This window comes from Saccopteryx leptura, chromosome 4 (assembly GCF_036850995.1).
Source record: "Saccopteryx leptura isolate mSacLep1 chromosome 4, mSacLep1_pri_phased_curated, whole genome shotgun sequence".
NCBI classification, from domain to species: Eukaryota; Metazoa; Chordata; class Mammalia; order Chiroptera; family Emballonuridae; genus Saccopteryx; species Saccopteryx leptura.
Genome location: NC_089506.1, coordinates 173034118 through 173053248, shown reverse-complemented (window position 1 = coordinate 173053248; position 19131 = coordinate 173034118). Strand labels below are relative to the sequence as shown.

The 19131-nt window shown below is 38.2% G+C and overlaps 1 protein-coding gene across 1 annotated transcript; it reads left to right on the top strand.

Moving 5' to 3' along the window:
- Nucleotides 1-440: 440 nt before the first annotated feature.
- TMED7 (transmembrane p24 trafficking protein 7) lies at nucleotides 441-18928 on the top strand. Its single transcript, XM_066382049.1, has 3 exons — nucleotides 441-961; nucleotides 7183-7428; nucleotides 11626-18928. Exons 1-3 carry the CDS (start codon nucleotides 764-766, stop codon nucleotides 11860-11862), a joined length of 681 nt encoding a protein of 226 aa, XP_066238146.1. The 5' UTR covers nucleotides 441-763; the 3' UTR covers nucleotides 11863-18928.
- The last annotated feature ends 203 nt before the right edge of the window (nucleotides 18929-19131 follow it).

The window sequence follows — 19131 nt, the reverse complement described above, 5'->3', positions numbered from 1 at the left end:
ACCTCTTTTATTCTTATTTAAGAATTAAATGCATGAAATAATAAACTACCTTTCGGTATATCTTTTTTTATACTTAAAATGGTCATTAGGGCAGAGAACTGGTTGTTATAAATTATTTGAATCCCACCACTGGTTAACCCCCCAGGGCAAAGTGAGCTCTCCCAGGGGGGAGCTCCCACAGAAGATCCAACTGGTGCAGCTGACTCCCACTACAGATTGTTCGCTCAGACCGATGAATGCCGGGTTGCACCCGCAGGGGTACACCCACCGGCCACACCCCTTTCCCTGGGCCCGCCCACCCGCTCGCTATGCGAGCCCCGCCCCTCCGCCCAGGCGGCGGCCCAGCCCTGTGCACGCCTCGCGGGCTTCCACGTATACACTCCAACGTCTCTACCCTCCCTCGAAAGTGAGTACATCCGGGTCGCTGGAGCAGGTGCCTCAGGCCCCGCCTCTTCCCAAGCTCTCGCCCCCACTTCCGGCCACCTCAGGTCTTTCTGACTATTCCGTGCGGGTCTTAATAACTGCTCCCTGGGTCGTTCCGGCCCCAGGTCCGGTTTTCTCGGTACCCCTCAGTCGCCCCCAGCGGCTCGATCCTCATCCCGAATCTCTCCGAGGCTCGGAGCGACTCTGCCGTGTGTCTTTGGAGCGGCTGGGACTGAGGCCTGCCGCGCGCGGTGAGTCCGCGCAGACCCGACCCCGCGTCTCCCCGCAGCTCGGTTGAGGCCGCCGCCGCCGCCGCCGCCGCCACCGCCACCGCCTGGGGATGCCGCGGCTGCTGTCAGCGCAGCGCTGGGCGGCCGCCGCGGGCCGTTGGGGCTGCAGGCTGCTCGCGCTGCTGCTGCTGCTGCTGGTGCCCGGACCCGGGGGCGCCTCTGAGATCACCTTCGAGCTGCCGGACAATGCCAAGCAGTGTTTCTACGAGGACATCGCGCAAGGAACCAAGTGCACCCTCGAGTTTCAGGTCGGTCCCGGGCCCCAGCTCGCGTCCAGGATCGGGGAGTAATCTGCTGGTGTCTCCCACTTCCTGACCTTGTTTCTTCATTCTTTGGCTGATTCAAGGATCAGCTCTAGGTAGCTCACAGAGAGCGTTTGTCTCCTCTTCTAGACCCTGGGCTAGAAACATTTAAGACCGGATATTAAGATATGAGTTTCAGAAATGCTTCTCTTAGCTGTGACTTTTCTTTCCATTCTCTAATGTCCTTCATTTGAAAGCCACTGAACTTTCTTCTTTAAAAGACTCTCCTTTAAAAAAAAAAAAAAAAAAAAAAGATTCCTTTTCTATAGTGCCCACTGTCTCCCCGTCTCTAATCCACACCTCTAGTCAGATTTGAGGGGCTGCCAATATCTAACTCTTTTGTTTTCATTTTTTCATTGGTATTGGAGTATAGGTTAATATGGTTCCTGTCATTGGAAGAGCATCATTGGAGGACAGATGACCAACTGCCAGGGTCTTGTAGGAGCAATTGTTGCAATAAATGAGAGGCCCCTTTTCATCTTTGGGAATATTTTAAATAAAAGACTTTATTGGGCAGGGTGTAGTTTAAGTTTAAGTTGGTTAAAACAGTCTACTGTGTTTCTGGTTTTTTGTTTTTTTTTTGTTTTTTTTTTGTTGTTTTTTTTTTTGGTAGGTATATTTCATGTATTTGAGCAGCTGTTCAGTGCTAGTTGCTGGTGATACAGAGTGATGGAAAACACTTGAGAGTGTTTTGTTCTTGATTCCCCACCTGTTCTACTCTTCTTTTCTTAATATCTGCTCATACATCAAAACTGCTTTAAGAACAGAAAATAGGGGATATACAATCTAGCCTTTGCGATCTGTGAAGGCTTCCTTTAGCAATTGATATTAAGCTGAATTGTAAAGAATAAGTGTATGTACTTCAGTAAGGAGGAAGAGGGAATAAGTTTTGCAAAGACCCTGTAGTAAGAGTGACTGAGAATTTGAAGACCATAGAAAGGTCCTGTATATTTGGGAATAAGAAGCCAGAAAGGGGAGGAAGGAGGTCAGCAGGAGCCAAACCATGCAGTGCCTTGTTGGCTGTGTTAAGGATTTTAATTTTTCCTAAGCGTATGGGAAGCTATCAGAGTTGTAAGCAATGCAGTGACATGACACAAATAGTTTTGGTAGTTATATAGATATTAACTTGTGCAGTTAGAGGAGGTATTTCATAGTGGATATACAGACCGATTGGAAGGCTATTGTAGTGGTTCAGGCTTAGATTAGGATGTTAGCAGAAGGAGAAAAGTGAAAGGATTGGAAATGATTTATTAGGTAAAATCAACAGGACTTGGCTCTTTGACTATAGTGAGAGAGGGAGAAAAGGCTAAGGATGACCCTAGGCTTCATGAATTAGACCATAGGACAGAGAAAAGAAGATAGAAGGAATTGTAATAAAAATTGTCAGCAAAAACTTTTTTTGAGTTTAACAAGCATTGTTTGAAAATTTTTTGTTTTTTTAAAGAGAGGAGAGAGAGAAAGTGGGGAGGGCGGGAGTAGGAAGCATCAGCTTATAGCAGGTGTTTGTTGTATGTGCCTTGATCGGACAAACATGGGTTTTGAACCACCGGCAACCTCAGCATTCCAGGTTGAGGCTTTATACACTGTGCCATCACAGGTCAGGTTTTAATTCCTGTATGTCTAGACACTATGCACAGTGCTGGGAATACTACCACTCCTGCTGTTACAGGCCAAAAACAGCACTTGTTTTGTGGCAGATAGTATGTCAAGCATTTGGGTGTATTAATTTTTTACTGATGAAGAAATTGAGTCTCCCATAGTTTAAAACACAAGGTCTTAGCCTGACTAGGCAGTGGCGCAGTGGATAGAGCGTCCAGCTGGGAGAAACCCCAAGGTCGCCATCTTGAGCGTAGGGTCACTGGCTTGAGTCCAAAGATTGCTGACTTGAGCCCAAGGTTGCTGATTTAAGCAAGGGGTCACTCACTGTGCTGTAGCCCCCCCCCCCCCCCAAGGCACATATGAGAAAGCAGTCAGTGAACAACTAAGGAGCCACAACAAAGAATTAATGCTTCTTATCTCTCTTCCTTTCTGTCTGTCTGTCCCTATTTGTCCCTCTCTCTGTCTTTGACACATACACACACACACACACACACACACACACACACGGTCTTAAAACGCAGCAAATAACAGAATCAGTATGCGGTTCTAGGTTAAATTATTTACTTTGTTATAATATGTCCCAAGGATAAGTAAGACTGACTTTGATCTCAGGGAGCTTACATAAATAAATAGATTCAGACATATAATGTTTAATGCAACAATGAAAGTACACTAGGTATTGTGGGAGCATAAAATAAGTAACTTTCCTGCCCTGGTTGGATAGCTCAGTTGATTCGAGCATTGACGTGGTACACAAAGGTTGCCAGTTTGATTCCTGGTCAGGGCACATATAGAATCAGTGCTTCTGTCTGTCTCTCCCTCCACTTCCTCTCTCTCTCTCAAATCAATAAATAAAATTATTTTTAAAAAATAAGTTAACTTTCCTTCACCTTCTAGGTTCTTCTAGCTGAGCTAATACTCAAATTAACAGACACCAGGAGGAAATGTACAAAGTTTATTATGGATGTATATGCATGGATGTCATAGATATGAGACTTGAAACCCTTCGGGCAGCTGATATATGCCATGCTAGATAAAGCCGAAGGTGTGGACAAGGGTCTGGGATTTTGGAGGGGAATAAACAATTCACAGGCGGACAGAAAGAACAGAACATGTGGCAAACAAGTTCCTGCTAGGTAACCTGGAAGCAATGGAACTGAGGCCAGGAAACAGACTTTGCTAGATTTTTTTCCTATTTCATGTGATAAATATGCTAAGGTTCCTTTTCTAAGACAGTTTTTCTTGTTTTTTAAGAGATGAAAGGAGAGGAGATAGTGAGGCAGACTACCGCATGTGCCTGACCAGGACCCCCCGTCACAACCCTGTCTGGGGCCAATGCTCGAATCAACTGAGTTCTCCTCAGCACCTGAGGCTGATGCTTGGACCAACAGAGCTATCCGCAGCACCCAAAGCTGACACTGAAACCAGTCAAACCACTGGCTGCAGGAGGGAAAGCAGATGGTTGCTTCTCATGTGTGCCCTGACTGGGAATTGAGCCCAGGACGTCCATATGCCGGGCCAATGCTCTATCCACTGGCCAGGGCCTTAAGACAGGTTTTTTATTGGTTTCTCTTCAGGTGGGAATAGGGGAGATAATAAAGGGTTTTTTTAGTCGTTTGTTAGCTTAAAATCAGTATTCCAAAAGATACATTTTTGGAGTGGCAAAGCTTTGGTCCCCAGCCCAGTATAGCACTGGCTGAAGGAAGAAGGATCATTGGGGAATTTAGCTGACGGGCTGGTGTCTGTTTGGTCTGAGTCTAGAAGAATAAATAGGTGTTACTTACCAGGCCACAGAAGGGTAAAGGTAGATAAGATGTGTTCATTAGCCTGAGCTGGCACTGAAATACACTGAGTAATACTGTTGCTTTGTAACTGTGGAACCATGGGCTTTAGGGGCAGTTTGTACCAGTTTGTTGGCTTGGTTTATGGATAATTAATTGCACCTGATCTGAGACCCACAAAGGCTTGATGAGACAACATTTGACTGTGATGTTTTCTTTTCCTGTAATAAACTGGATTTTTGTAAGCATTGTCATTTTGGGTCCTATGACTTTTCTTCACCAAACAAACTCTATCTAACAGTCACTGAAGGTGTAAAGCAAAGGCTTCTTTGTAGAACTTCTGGCAATCTGGTATTTTTGGAACACAGAATGAGAAAGGATATAAAAGAGGTGCTGAGGCTATGTGGAGGAGGTACCGTGAAATGCCAGTTAACAGGTTTGGATTTTTCTGTAGGGTGAATCAAAAGGCAATTTCCAAAAGGAGACAGGGTTTTCAAAAGGTTTTAAGGAGATGGGGGTGGAAAAGGATAGGGAGGTTGCCCCCACCCTCCAAGAGATAGGTAGGTAGGTAGGTAGGTAGGTAGGTAGGTAGGTAGGTAGGTAGGGGATGCTACTGCCATCTAGTGGATAGAGACCAGAAATGCTGCTAAATGGGCTAGAATAGAATGCATAGGGCAACACAGCCCCCTACAACAAAAAATTAATTATCCAGCCCAAAGTTACTTAATCTAGGTTGAGAAACACTTGACTAGAGGGATGAGAGATTGGGTTGTGGGAAGAACTTTTGGAAGTTGTGGCAACAGCCCTGTCTGGATTGTGGATTAGGAATGGAAAAGATGGGATGAATTTAAGAAAGGCAGTAACATCAAGAATTTCCTGTGATTTAACTGGACAGGTAGGAATACTTAATTTGGAATGACTCCCAGTCTCTATCTTAAGTGACCAGACAGGTGGTAAAGGGTTGCTTTTATCAAAGTGAGATTACTTATTTTAAAATTTATTGGAAGAAAAGTGTCATGATGATCAGTTTGTATGTATGTATTTGATTATTCAAATTATGATGGTCAATCTGAATAATTGGGCTTATAAAAATGATGTAATCATTTTCACCTGGAAGAAAAGTTATTGACTTGTGGAAGGAGGAGTAAATGCCCAATTGATAACACTTTTTGTCAAAACACTATATCTCTATATTAATTTAATATATTTTTAGTTTCCTAACTGTATACTTTCATTTAATTATCAAATGATCTTATAATGATCTTGTAGTTCAGTTATTTATCATATCTCTTAAGTGAAGAAAGGTCACATAAAGAACCAATTCTTCTTTGAAGTCCAAAGTTTGATCTCTGGTTTATAGATCTGAATGTCAATATGCTAACCAAAAATGTTCATGCTTGAAATTAAGGTTTGTTCCACCCAGTCTCCTGTTGGTTGGGAACCCTCAAACCCACTGTTTCTTTCTCATTTTTACCTAGGGGGAAACAAGCACCCTATGTTTCTTTTGTCTCCTCTCTTTCTTCCCACTCAATTCTTTCTCATATAAAGAGGACTTTCTTCTCTTTAATGCTTTTTCCCTTTTCTTTCTTATTATGATTGTCCAGTTACTTCAGGGAAAATATCCCACTCCTCTCTTCATTTGGATAACCCAAGTTGCCCAGATTGCAACTAATTAAGCATAAGGCTTTGGAAATAGCTTCAAAATCCTCTTCAGAAACATTTCATCTGCCCCGGTTTTCTTTTCCAAGTGCTTGTCCTTAAATACAAGGTTTCCAGATAAAAGATATTTTTGGTTTTGTGTTATTCTGTTTTGTTTTTGCTTTAATCACTAGTTTATAAACTATATAGTGTAATCATTTATGTTTCTCGTGGAAACAAGTTTAAAAATGACGATAATACTCTTAGAACAGCCCATAAGTTTGTTCAATTTGTAATGCAGTTCATAACAAAATATGTTCAAATTCTATATAACTGACCTGTAAAAGAATTTCAACGCAACTTATTTGTAATTTGGCGTAAAATTAATTTGCATTGTATGATGGAAGTATGCTTGGGCTGTTATGCTAAGGACTGACCTACTATAGTTACTACTTCACTACCCTGTTCATGTGTGTACTTGAATGATACTAGTAGGAAACTAGGTGAGAAAATTTGGAGAAGTAAAATATTACACGACACTAAGCTTAAAGGTAGAATATGACTTCGGAGTTCAAGTTTTACCTTAACTCAGTTTGTCAGATGGAGGGGTGAAAAAGCCCTTTGGTAGGGTTGTTTTGGAGAATTAAGTGATATAAGAAACCTACCATATTTCCCCATGTATAAGACACCTTTTTTTGAAATTTGGGGTCTAAAAACCGGGTGTGTTTTATACAGTGGTTGTCGATTTTTTTTTTTACTTGCATTTCCCGCTTGAGGAGTTGTATGAATTTTATGATGAATAAAGCCTGAGTTCAATAACTTTATGTGATACTTTTATTTTTTCAAATTTCAGGCCCCCAAATTAAGGTGTGTCTTATACATGGGGAAATACGGTACATTAACTGGAATAGTTTGGCTGGTTACCTAGTTCCCTCTCTTCTATCTTGAGGAAATTTGTTCAGTTTTTAGAAACCTTCAGTTGAACTGAAATCTGCCTCCCAAGTTCCATTCACTGATAGAAATAAAAAAATGTAAAATTGTGATAGTAAAGGTTTTTAGCCTATAAGCTTATTGCCATTTTAACAGGAAATCTGATTATTTCTAAAACTTAAGGTAATTACAGTGAGCCCTTTTTTTCCCTCTTTATAGGTGATCACTGGTGGTCACTATGATGTAGATTGTCGATTAGAAGACCCTGATGGTAATGTGTTATACAAGGAGATGAAGAAACAGTATGACAGTTTTACCTTCACAGCCTCCAAAAATGGGACTTACAAATTTTGCTTCAGCAATGAATTTTCTACTTTCACACATAAAACCGTATATTTTGATTTTCAAGTTGGAGAAGACCCACCTTTGTTTCCTAGTGAGAACCGAGTCAGTGCTCTTACCCAGGTAAGTAAAAAGTCAATAATATAATGTTGGTATATATAAAGGAAGAAAATGCATAGTTTATATGCATTATCAGAATTTTGACTCTAACACAATTGTTAAGACTTACCTTAATTCTTACAGCAGATTAGGCATTTCACAGGGAACTTCAGACTTTTTAGTGAACACCATCAGTGTGAAAGGGTTTTTTTAATTAATTTTTTAAAAGACTTTATTTATTCATTTTAGAGAGAAAGAGAATGAGAGAGAGAGAAGGGGGGAGGATCAGAAAGTATCAGCTCCCATATGTGCTTTGACTGGGCAAGCCCAGGGTTTCGAACCACTGACCTCAGCATTCCAGGTCGACACTTTATCCATGTGCCACCACAGGTCAGGCATGGGTTTTATGAATTATTAGGTGTAAAAAAAATAACAAGCATAAAATAGGATCCCTTAGGTAGAAATATCAATGGCAAAGGAAGTCTAAACAGTGCTCAGCATTCTGAAGCATTTTCTGTAATTCATAGAGGAATGTTGCTACCATACGTAGCAGATTGGTATAACTAGAAGCATAATGATGCCTTAATATATAAAGATGTTACATATGGTTTTATACTAATATTTATTCAAGGTGCTGTTATAATAACTTTTGCTGTAACTTAAGGTAAAATATTAGAAGATTAATAATTTAGCTAATAAATAGGGAAGCTAAATTGGGTTTTAGTTTGAGGAATGGCTTAATGAGAGAAAGATAGTAAAAGAAATAGAGTCAATGAACAGATACTGTTCAGGTGATGAAAGGGCTATTTTAGTTCTAGTTAAAATACAGTATGAGCTTCGATTGTATCTAAAAGATCAATTAGTTAATCAAAGGAATTATTTAACACTTGCTTGTTTAAACCTTAAACTGGTATTTCAGTGTTCCCAGGTTCTAGTTAGTCTCTTGGCCAAAGTTGTGATGATAGAGGCAGTTTTTAATAAAATGTAAGAGCCTTAATTCATAAACTTATTGTAGGCTTTAATAAGATCTATTTAAACACTCTTATTTCTAGAAATGTTCTCTTAATTTTAGCATCCTGTGTATTCGAATGGCACTTTGCTTTGTAAAAAGATTTTTCTTTAAGGCCATGGTTTATAACTTGAATTTTAATTTGTGTAAGAAGGTAGCTTGCTCTTAAAACCTAAGTAAATAAATGTAAGAAATGAGTGGTCATAAAGCAATTAGTATCACTTAACCTCCTTTATTTGTATCACAGTTTTCTATTTTTTCTTCTACCTTCAAAAAACTAATAAGTTTCTCATATAGTAGGGATTCTTATAAAGCAGCTGTTTATACTTTGAAATTGAAAGAACATTACCAGCTAATAAATACAGAATAAATGAGTTTTACTAAATAACCATTCTTTAATCACTATAAATGATAGATCTGGAGTAGACAGTAATCGCCAGTCACTACCAAAACCATTAGGTGAAGGGCAGATGAGAAACCTTATAATGTGGAGATAAGACTGCTATCACCTAAATCTAATGATATTTCACAAATGGAGAGATAACTAGACATTATGTGTCTTCTGATAATAGGCAATAATGAGCTACACAATATTGCCTGAGGTTCTCACTAAGAACATTACACCTGAATCCTATCAAGTTCTAGTTCCAACTACCAGTTTATAAGATAGAGCAGAGGTCGGGAACCTTTTTGGCTGAGAGAGCCATGAACGCCACATATTTTAAAATGTAATTCCGTGAGAGCCATTAAATGACCAGTATATGTTACGCATCATCCAATAAAAATTTGTTGTTGTCCCGGAGGACAGCTGTGATTGGCTCCAGCCACCTGCAACCATGAACATGAGCAGTAGGAAATTAATGTATTGTAATACATGAGAATGTTTTCTATTTTTAACATTATTTTTTTTATTAAAGATTTGTCTATGAGCCAGATGCAGCCATCAAAAAAGCCACATCTGGCTAGCGAGCCATAGGTTCCCAACCCCTGAGACAGAGGAACACTATGGGAATACAATTAACAAAATTAGGAAGTGGGAAATGCTACAGGATTGAGGCTACAATTTCTTCAGAAAATAGATGGGAAGGGCAAAAAGAAGGAGGAGAACCTAAAGATTAAAGACTTAAAAGATATACCAACCGGATCATTGTGTTGACCTTCAGATTCTGATTTGCAAACAACTTTTGAGGCATTTGGGAAAATTTGAATAGCCATGTGTTAATAACTATTTACATGGAGGTTTATTCTATTTTCTATACTTTTGAATATGTATGAACATTTCCACTTTAAAGGTACAAATTAAAAATAGGGAAACAATACCGTATGAAAGAGTTTATTGAATTTATGCAAGTCCCTTTATTTTTGAATTTTCTCTAATCCAGCAGTTCTTAATCCATACTGCATGGTCAGGCTTCAAGGAGTCCTTTTTTTTTAAGTGAGAGGAGGGGAGAGAGAGAGACAGACTCCCACATGCACCCAGCAACCCCTGTCTGAGGCCGATGCTCTAATCCAGTGGTCCCCAACCTTTTTTGGGCCAAGCACCAATTTAATGTCAGAAAATATTTTCAGGGACAGGCCTTTAGGGTGGGACAGATAAATGTATCACGTGACCGAGACAAACGTCAAGAGTGAATCTTAGATGGATGTAACAGACAGAATCTGGTCATTTTTTAAAAATAAAACATCGTCCAGATTTAAATATAAATAAAACATAAATAATGTAAGTTATTTATTCTTTCTCTGCGGACCAGTACCAAATGGCCCACGGACCAGTACCGGTCCATGGCCTGGGGGTTGGGGACCACTGCTCTAATCAACTGAGCTATCCTCAGCACTTGAGACTGAAACTCGACACTCAAATCAATTGAGCTATATTCAGTGCCCAGGGCCATGCTCAACCAATCAAGCCACTGTCTGCAGGAGGAAAAGAAAGGGAGAAGGAGAGAATGGGGGAGAGAAGCAGATGGTCACTTCTCCTGTGTGCCCTTTCCAGGATTGGACCTAGGACATCCACATGCCTGGCTGACACTCTATCCACTGAGCCAACTGGCCAGGGCTAAGGAATTCTTAAACATTCTGAACTTCTGTCAAGTCCTTTTATGCATGTTTTACAGGGAAGAATCCTTAGACCACATATTTTGATAATACATAGAAAGCACCGCTCTTGCCTCTTATCACAAATTAGCAATCATTCATTTTAGCACAGTTTTGCTAATCTTCCATTCCTGAGGGCCTAACTAAAACATGAACAGCAGAAATCTGTAGATCTTATAATGTTATGCTTTTTAAAAATCACCTTTAATGGAATATTTTTATAATTATTCCTTTTATACATACTTTGGTAGAACTTTATTAAATCCACATTTCTTAATTAAAATGAAGACAAACTCAGATTGTTTTTTAAATTCTTAATATGTGGTTTGTGATGTAAAATAAGTATAATAAAGCATGTATCATATTTAATCACTAGGATTAAGTGTTCAGCAGTAGGAAAATATTAAGCTCTGGTATACAAAAGTATACCCTTCTCAAGTCCGATGGTGTAATTAATGTATTAAAAGGTTAGGTGTCATCGTATGAGGGCTCACTAACTGATTACACAGTGAAACTGAAACTTGTATCCCATTGAAAACATATATATTGGTTTAGTTGAATGGCATGAGGGAAATGACTTGTTTAGCAAATTGATAAATGTAAAAAAATAAAGATATTCCTACTCTGACCTATTATTTTCAGACTCAACTGTTTTTAAAATAGTTAAAGTAACTTTGACTAACTCAGTCTATTTTCCTGCCATACTTGGTTTACTTTTGTATATTCTTATTTGTCTAATTTACTCATCTGAACAATCTGTTCCTTCTAATTCTTTCTTGTTGGGGCATCTATGTTTGAAATTTTATAGCCACAAACCTTAACTGGTAAGTATTTCTGTTGCTGTTCTATCTTTACAGATACCACAGCTGTAGCATTTTATCAATAGTTTGGGGCAAGCAGCTGCTTAATGGGATCCCTAACCTTACCAGTTGTCCTAGTGGAAATGAGTAAAGGGTTGCATTGCCAGGCCTGCTGGCGTAAATGTGTGACAATGAGTGCCAGTGTAGTAGAATGTTGATGAAATGAGGAATTAAGATCAAATTAAAAGGAAAGATGACTGTGCTCGATGGATTGTACAGAAAGTATTAAACATACTAACTGGAAATACTTCTCTTTAGATGGAATCTGCCTGTGTTTCAATTCATGAAGCTCTGAAGTCTGTCATCGACTATCAGACTCATTTCCGCTTGAGAGAAGCTCAAGGCCGAAGCCGAGCAGAGGATCTGAATACAAGAGTGGCCTATTGGTCAGTAGGAGAAGCCCTCATTCTTCTGGTGGTTAGCATAGGGCAGGTATTTCTTCTGAAAAGTTTTTTCTCAGATAAAAGAACCACCACAACTCGTGTTGGATCATAACTACATTTTGAGAATTGATACACCATTGCCACTGTAATGTTGCTGTCCTATAATTAATTTTGGGTACTGAAGAACTTAATATTGGCAACATTTTAAAAACCTTACTCATACACTTGTTTAGGGGGATGTACAGTGCATATCCTCAAACTGTGGAAAGGACACCTTTTTTTATTTGTAAAGGTATAAAAACTTTGGAACTTATTTTGGGCTATTCATGTTAAATATTCAACACCAGTGATCTACTCTTTTGTTGGTTGTTTATATCAACTCTTCGCACAGTAAACTTTGATATTTTGATTCTTTTTTTGCCATTTAAAAGTACTTTTCTTATAGGTAGTGGATATTTTTAAAACCTTCAATTTAATATCTACCTCTGTTGTGGAGGAAGAAAATTGCTTTTTAATTCTTTATAGTAAATAAGGTTTTGTTTTTCAGAAAACAGTATGTGATTAACTGTAGTCCAAGCCCTGTTCTGCACTGTTTAATTTTTATGGGGGGGAAAATCTACCATAGTAATATTTGTTAATATTGATATAATTTTAAATTGATACATCATGGTATAATTTATTTTTCACTAGCTTGGAAAATGTCAGCTTTTTGTTTTGGGGTTTATTTTATGATTTATGACCAGATATGTTATTTTTTTCATAAAGACATTCTTACCACATAGAAAATTGTATGTTTTAGTAAAATAGTAGAGTTTATACAGGCCTTAAAAATCAGATTGTCATACCAAATAGACTAAATACAGAATAATTTAAGATACTACCTTGTCTTACAGTTTAGGGGCAAATGAAATGAGAAAAAATTTAGTGAATTATCTGCACACATTACATTTTAAGTGCTTTTACAAAGAAAAAAGGTGATCTGTTTTATTTAAACATTTAATTGGCTGGTTCTTGCCCATATGTGGCTTTAATGATGTTTAGTTATTCCCAGTTTAAATTGACAGTTATAATATTAGTATCATAAAAGTGCCATATATTTAATCCCAATAGGTGTGATGCACTGAGAAGTTAGTTTCTTTGGTTTCTCTCTCTCTTTCTTTCTTTCTTTCTTTCTTCTCCCTGTCCTTCTCCCTTTCCCCCCTTCCCTCTCCCCCTCCCATTCTCCCTCCCCTTCCTCCTCCCCTCCCCCACCCCCTCCTTCTTCCCTTCTTCCCTTCCTCCTTCCTTCCCTCCCTTCCTCCTTCCCTCCCTCACTTCTTTCTTCCTTCCCTCCTTCCCTCCCTTCCTTCCTTCCTTTCTTTTCTTTCATCTTCATTTCTTTCTTTTCTGTCTTGCACATATAATTTGTATAATCTCTGGTTAGCATCCCTAAAATAATTTTAAAATTTAGAATGCTGTGTGTGTGTTTTTTATTTGATAATCTTCATTGATTGTACTACATTTAATGAATATTAAATAGTGCATATTCTGTACACTATGTGGTTTAGAATGTGTTTGTATTTTATAACTTGTATAGCTTGAGCTGATTGAAATAAGATTTTAAGTATTCTAAGTTAGAATACAAAATACTGCAAAATTGTATGTGTTTAAAGCTTTTCTGCTGTTTTAAAAGGAAATGCAACTGCTTTATGCCGTGCTTCCCTCCCCACCCAAAAGTGTAAGTTCTGAACAAAACTCATATTGAATAGACTTTGATATGTGGTACCATTGAGTACTTATTGGATAGGACTCCCGATCACCACCACTGAGTAAAAAATAACTCAATTTTAAGCTTCCTTAGAAGGCTTATATACACTACTGCATGTAAGAGCAAAGGAATTAAAGTTGTCATGCTGGCTACTTTCAAATCTGCAGTGTAGTAAGAGACAAACATGTTTTCAACTTCAGCCCTTTAATTTAAAATTCTTTGAAAACCAAATTTTAATAGATTAAGAACTGAAGTTTAAGATTTTACAGCTTTATTTATTTGGATTCTTATATTGGAGTTGTCCTGCAGTTTTATAAGTATCCCCCTATATTTAGATATGAAAATTTTCAACACTAATGTTAATGTGATTCATAAGCATGAATGTATGTTAAATGTACTTCTGGTTACCTCTCTGCTCTGTTGCATTCAGATACTTAGACCATGATTAAACCGAATCAGGTACCATTAGTGTGCTGAATTTGGCATAGGTAATGCAGTTATTTCATCTATGCCTATAATGTCCTCCCTGGTGGTCTAGTGATTAGGATTTGGCGTTTATCAAAACTTCATATTGGACTACTATTACAAATAACTTTTAATGAAACTATTGAAATATATTACAGGGTTTGAAATCACCACTGTTACCTGGTTTAGAAAATAGTACAGGCTTAATCTCATCTCTGTGTAATTGGCTGTCTGTACTCCACTGGGTATGTATATATAAATGAGAAGATACCTATCTTTCCAGACGTAAATGTGGTTAACAATTTTTTATTCCAACTACTATAGAATTTGAAGCTCCTCTTTTTTCTTTAATTTTTTCATAACTTGATGCAACAGTTTGAATTTCCCAAATATTTATATTTGGACATATGACTCAGAATACATATTTAAACATCATTAGCTGTATATATTTTTAAAGCAAAATAAATAATGGAAAGGGACTTGATATACAAGTTTATACTAAAATTCCAACTGTGAAGATGTAAGAGATGTAAGATTACTTTGCTGATAATCTAAACATTCTTTTTTTCTATTAAAAGAAACAAATGGTGTGTGATTCATACTTTCATTTTGGCTTGATGCTAATCAACTTTCAAAATACGATGGACTGAAAAGCAATTTTATTTGAAAAGTTTCATTTAAATCTGTACTATTTGTATTTGCTTCAGTTTGTAAATTTGTAACATTGATAGTTAAATAGGACAAAGCAGACTCTCTGATTGCTTTAAAATATTAAATTAACATATAAATAAATCAGGGGATTTTCATTTACTTTTGGAAGGAAAAGCAAATTTCTTTAAATAGTTGTTGGTTCTGTAGGATTGCACCAATAGATTCTTGCAGAATAAAAAATATCAACTGACTTTTTTTTGTCAGGATTTAAATCTTTCTAAGGCTCCTTATGAATTTGCAGATTGGAGTACATTTTTTTAGCAAAAGAGTGATTATTATTTTTTATTTTTATTTATTTATGTTTTTATTAAGTGAGAAGTGGGAAGGCAGAGACAGACTACCACATGTGCTGGCACCAGGATCTACCCAGCAAGCCCCCTACCAGGCAATGCTCTGCCCATCTGGGGCCACTGCTCCGTTGCTCGGCAACTGAGCTATTTTTAGCACCTATGGTGAGGCCACGGAGCCTAGGGCCAACTTGCTCAAACCATTTGAGCCATGGCTATGGGAGTGGAAGAGAGAGAGAAAGAGAAGGGTGAGAGATGGAGAAGCAGATGGTCGCTTCCCCTGTGTGCCCCGACCAGAAATTGAACCTGGAGCTTCCACACGTCAGGCCGACACTCTACTGCTGAGCCAGCTGGCCAAGGCTGAGAGTGATTGTTTATTTGGTATTTCATTGGAATATCTTAGGTACTGGCCTAAGAAAAAAATTAGAGAAGAGAAATACAGGTATCCCCCACTTTTTGAAAGTTCACGATATGCCACTTTGCTTTTACAAAAGATCTACATTATGTATATGTACCTGTTTTCACTAGCTGGAAGAAATTCAAAGAGAATTCTTCTTTAACGAGAAATGGTAAAAGCGAAAGTAGTGTTCAGCATTTGTTTTGTAGGGAGCCATTGTAAAGGCAGCATGCACCCCAGACAGAGTGAGTGGCATTGCTTTTATTATATGTGAGGTTGTATGAGTCTATTTTAGGTTTTATGTGTTATTTGGTAAGTTATTTTGGGGGAATCACTTAAAAACTTTTCCATAATTTAATGGTAATTGCTTCTTTGCTTTACCCCGTTTCTGCCCAGGAAAGGTTTCATAGGAACACTGTACTTTCAGGTAGCAGAGGAAACCCATACCACCTCTAAACTGCCTCATTTTTTAACCTTTTTGCATTTCTTTCTGAACGTTTGGGTAAAAGGCAGGTAAGCTTTCAGTTCCCTAGAAATCTTAGTTTTTAAATAAATTAACCCTAGGTTATGTAATGACAAGTTGCCTCATTATTTTTCTTTCCCTTTATGATGTAGTCATAAGGGACATTCTAGTTTCTGAGCACAATACAAAAATACATAACAGTAAATATAGGTTAACATTTATTGCATGCTTACCCTGCTAGGTGCTGTGCTAAATAATTTACTTGTATTGATACATTTCATCTTTGCAATAATCCTGTGAACTAAGGAATTCCCATTTTACAGATGAGAAAACAGAGACATAGGGAAGTTAGGAAACCTGCTCATCTCACAATAGTAGCAAATTTATTATGAACTATTGCAGTCTGGCTCCAGAGCCCTCTTTCTCAGCTACCATGAAGGATTGCCCTGCAAACACCAGTTAAAGGATAGATCTCTGAAGGCTTAACTATCTGGATTTCATTGTGGCTCAATATCAGTTCAGTGCTTTACTGTCAAGTTCAAGTCATGGTTGACCTCACACAAATGATTTTTATTAACAGTATGTTTCTGTTTCTTCATTGATTACTAAGATAATACCTACTATAATGAGAATATAATGAGATTTTTATAAAACACTTGGAATCAGTGCCTCTCCTAGATAAGTACTTCATAGTAGCTATATTTTGTCATTGGTCCAAGTCTAGTCTCTTGTTCTTTCTTTAGTTTCTAAAGTTATTACTTTGCCCTCTAGTCATATGGCTCTTAAATAGTACATAACACAAATATGAAAGTGTTTGAACAGCTATCGCATACATAACACCTAGAAGTTTCAAAACTGAATAAGATAGTTGGACCTTCAGGAACATAACTTAGTTGGAGGAGGCAGGATAGCTATATCAGCAACTAATGTATAAGGAATGCAGCAGAATGACCTTGATGGGGCTAAGGCATTTATAGGGTGCTGTAAGAAGAAGAAAACATGTATGTTGAAAGATTTATATCCCAAAAAATTTAACTTTGTCTACCTATGAGGGAGGTCCATGGTTGTCTAGCTAGGTCAGGAATTGAGTGGAATAAACTAATTCAGACATATGGACTATTAGCCAGTCTCCACTGCTACAGGTTGGAAAAACACATTCTATTACTTTGATAACAATGGAGGTGATTATCTCAATTTCTCCATCTCAGTTGTTTCAAAATATTGGACGAAATATAGGATGTTATCCCTAAACCACCTACTGTGCTATTTTTTACTCTACATTTCTTCATTTTATACAAAGGATACCATCATTAGAAATGACCATGTTCCTTGCTAAGATAAAGATTATACAAGAAAATGCCAGAAGTAACACAGGTCTGGCATAATCTATTTTTTCTTGTGGTTTATTTTGGGTTTTTTGTTGTAATAGTTGTTGTTTAGTGAGAGACAGACAGGAAGAGAGAAGAGAAGCATCAACTCATAATTGCGGGCACCTTGACTGGGGGGCTCCAGCCAAGCCAGTGACCTTGGGTCAAGCCAGCAACATGGGGCTTCAAGCCAGTGGCCTTTGGGATCAAACCAGCAACCATGAGGTTATATCTGTGATCCCACCCTCAAGCCAGCAACCTCGGGGTTTCAAACCTGGGTCCTCAGTGTCCCAGGCCCATGCTCTATCCACTGCGCCACCGCCTGGTCAGGCATGGCAAATTCTGTTTTTACTGCTGGTATTTGCTAGTGATTACTACTACCTTAAAAAAGGCAACACAAGAATTAAAGAAACACTGGTTCAAAGAGTAAACTCCACCCATAATCCCACCATCCATTTTGATGTATTTCAGTTATTTTTATAGATACATATATGTTTTTAAAAATTTGCTATTGTCTGTAGTAAATTTTTCAACTTAAAAGTTGTGAAATCTGCCATAATACAGAAGAGGGTATTAAATGTGTACAGTTTAAAAAGAAGTAAAATTAGAAGGTACACATTAACTAAGACTAAGTTTAAGAAATACAACATTGCCTGCACCATAGAAGGTTCCCATGTATCTTTTCCTGATCACATCCCTGAATTTCTTCACTAGAGATAGCCAATATTCTGCTTGTAATGAAAATGATTTTATTTTTTATATTTTTACCAGTTACATATAATAGTTCTTAAACTACTTTTTAAAATAATTTCCAGACATCACAGATTCTTGTATAAATACGAAATCACACCTGACCAGTGATGGTACAGTGGATAAAACATCAACTTGGGACACTGATGTCCCAGGTTGGAAACCCCTAGGTTTATGGGTTTGATTGCATGCTTGCCAGCTTGAGCCTGGGACCATCAAAATGATTCCATGGCCTGACCAGGCGGTGGCGCAGTGGATAGAGCATCGGACTGGGATGCTAAGGACCCAGGTTCGAGACCCCGAGGTCGCCAGCTTGAACGCGGGCTCATCTGGTTTGAGCAAAAGCCCACCAGCTTGAACCCAAGGTCGCTGGCTCCAGCAAGGGGTTATTCGGTCTGCTGAAGGCCCGCGGTCAAGGCACATATGAGAAAGCAATCAATGAACAACTAAGGTGTTGCAACGCGCAATGAAAAACTAATGATTGATGCTTCTCATCTCTCTCCGTTCCTGTCTGTCCCTGTCTATCCCTCTCTCTGACTCACTCTCTCGCTCTGTAAAAAATAAATAAATAAAATTTTAAAAAAATGATTCCATGGTCACTGGTTTAAGCCCAAAGATCGCTGGATTGAGCAAGGGCTCACTGGCTAGGCTTGAGCCCTGTGGTCAAGGCCTGTATGAGAAGCAATGAACAACTAAAGTGATGCAACTACAAGTTGATGCATCTCTCTCCCTTTCTGTGTCTCTTCCCCCCCCCCCCCTCTAAAAACAATACAAAATCACATGCTTGAATGTTTTGGCAATGTCAAAATCTCACTTGATGTGCTTGTTTCTGCATCAGCCTGTAACAGGTTGTATGGTCTGTAGACCACACTGAATTGTACTGATGTCTACATTCTTGAAAATAATTTTTTAATCAGGCAAAAAGTAAACTTTAATAAATAAAATTTAATGGAGTATTAAATTCTATTTAATAAATAGAATATTACATGTATTTTTGTGTGACTTTGTTTTGCCAAGTCATCAATGTTGATGAATGTGGCTGCAGTTTGTTCCTGTTACTGTGTGAGTATACCAGTTATATGTCTCTTCTACTGTAATGGCATTTGGATTGTTTCCCATTTTGTTGCTATTATGAACAAATCCACTATGAACATTATTGCATATGTGTATGATCTCTTGAGAATACATCTAGGA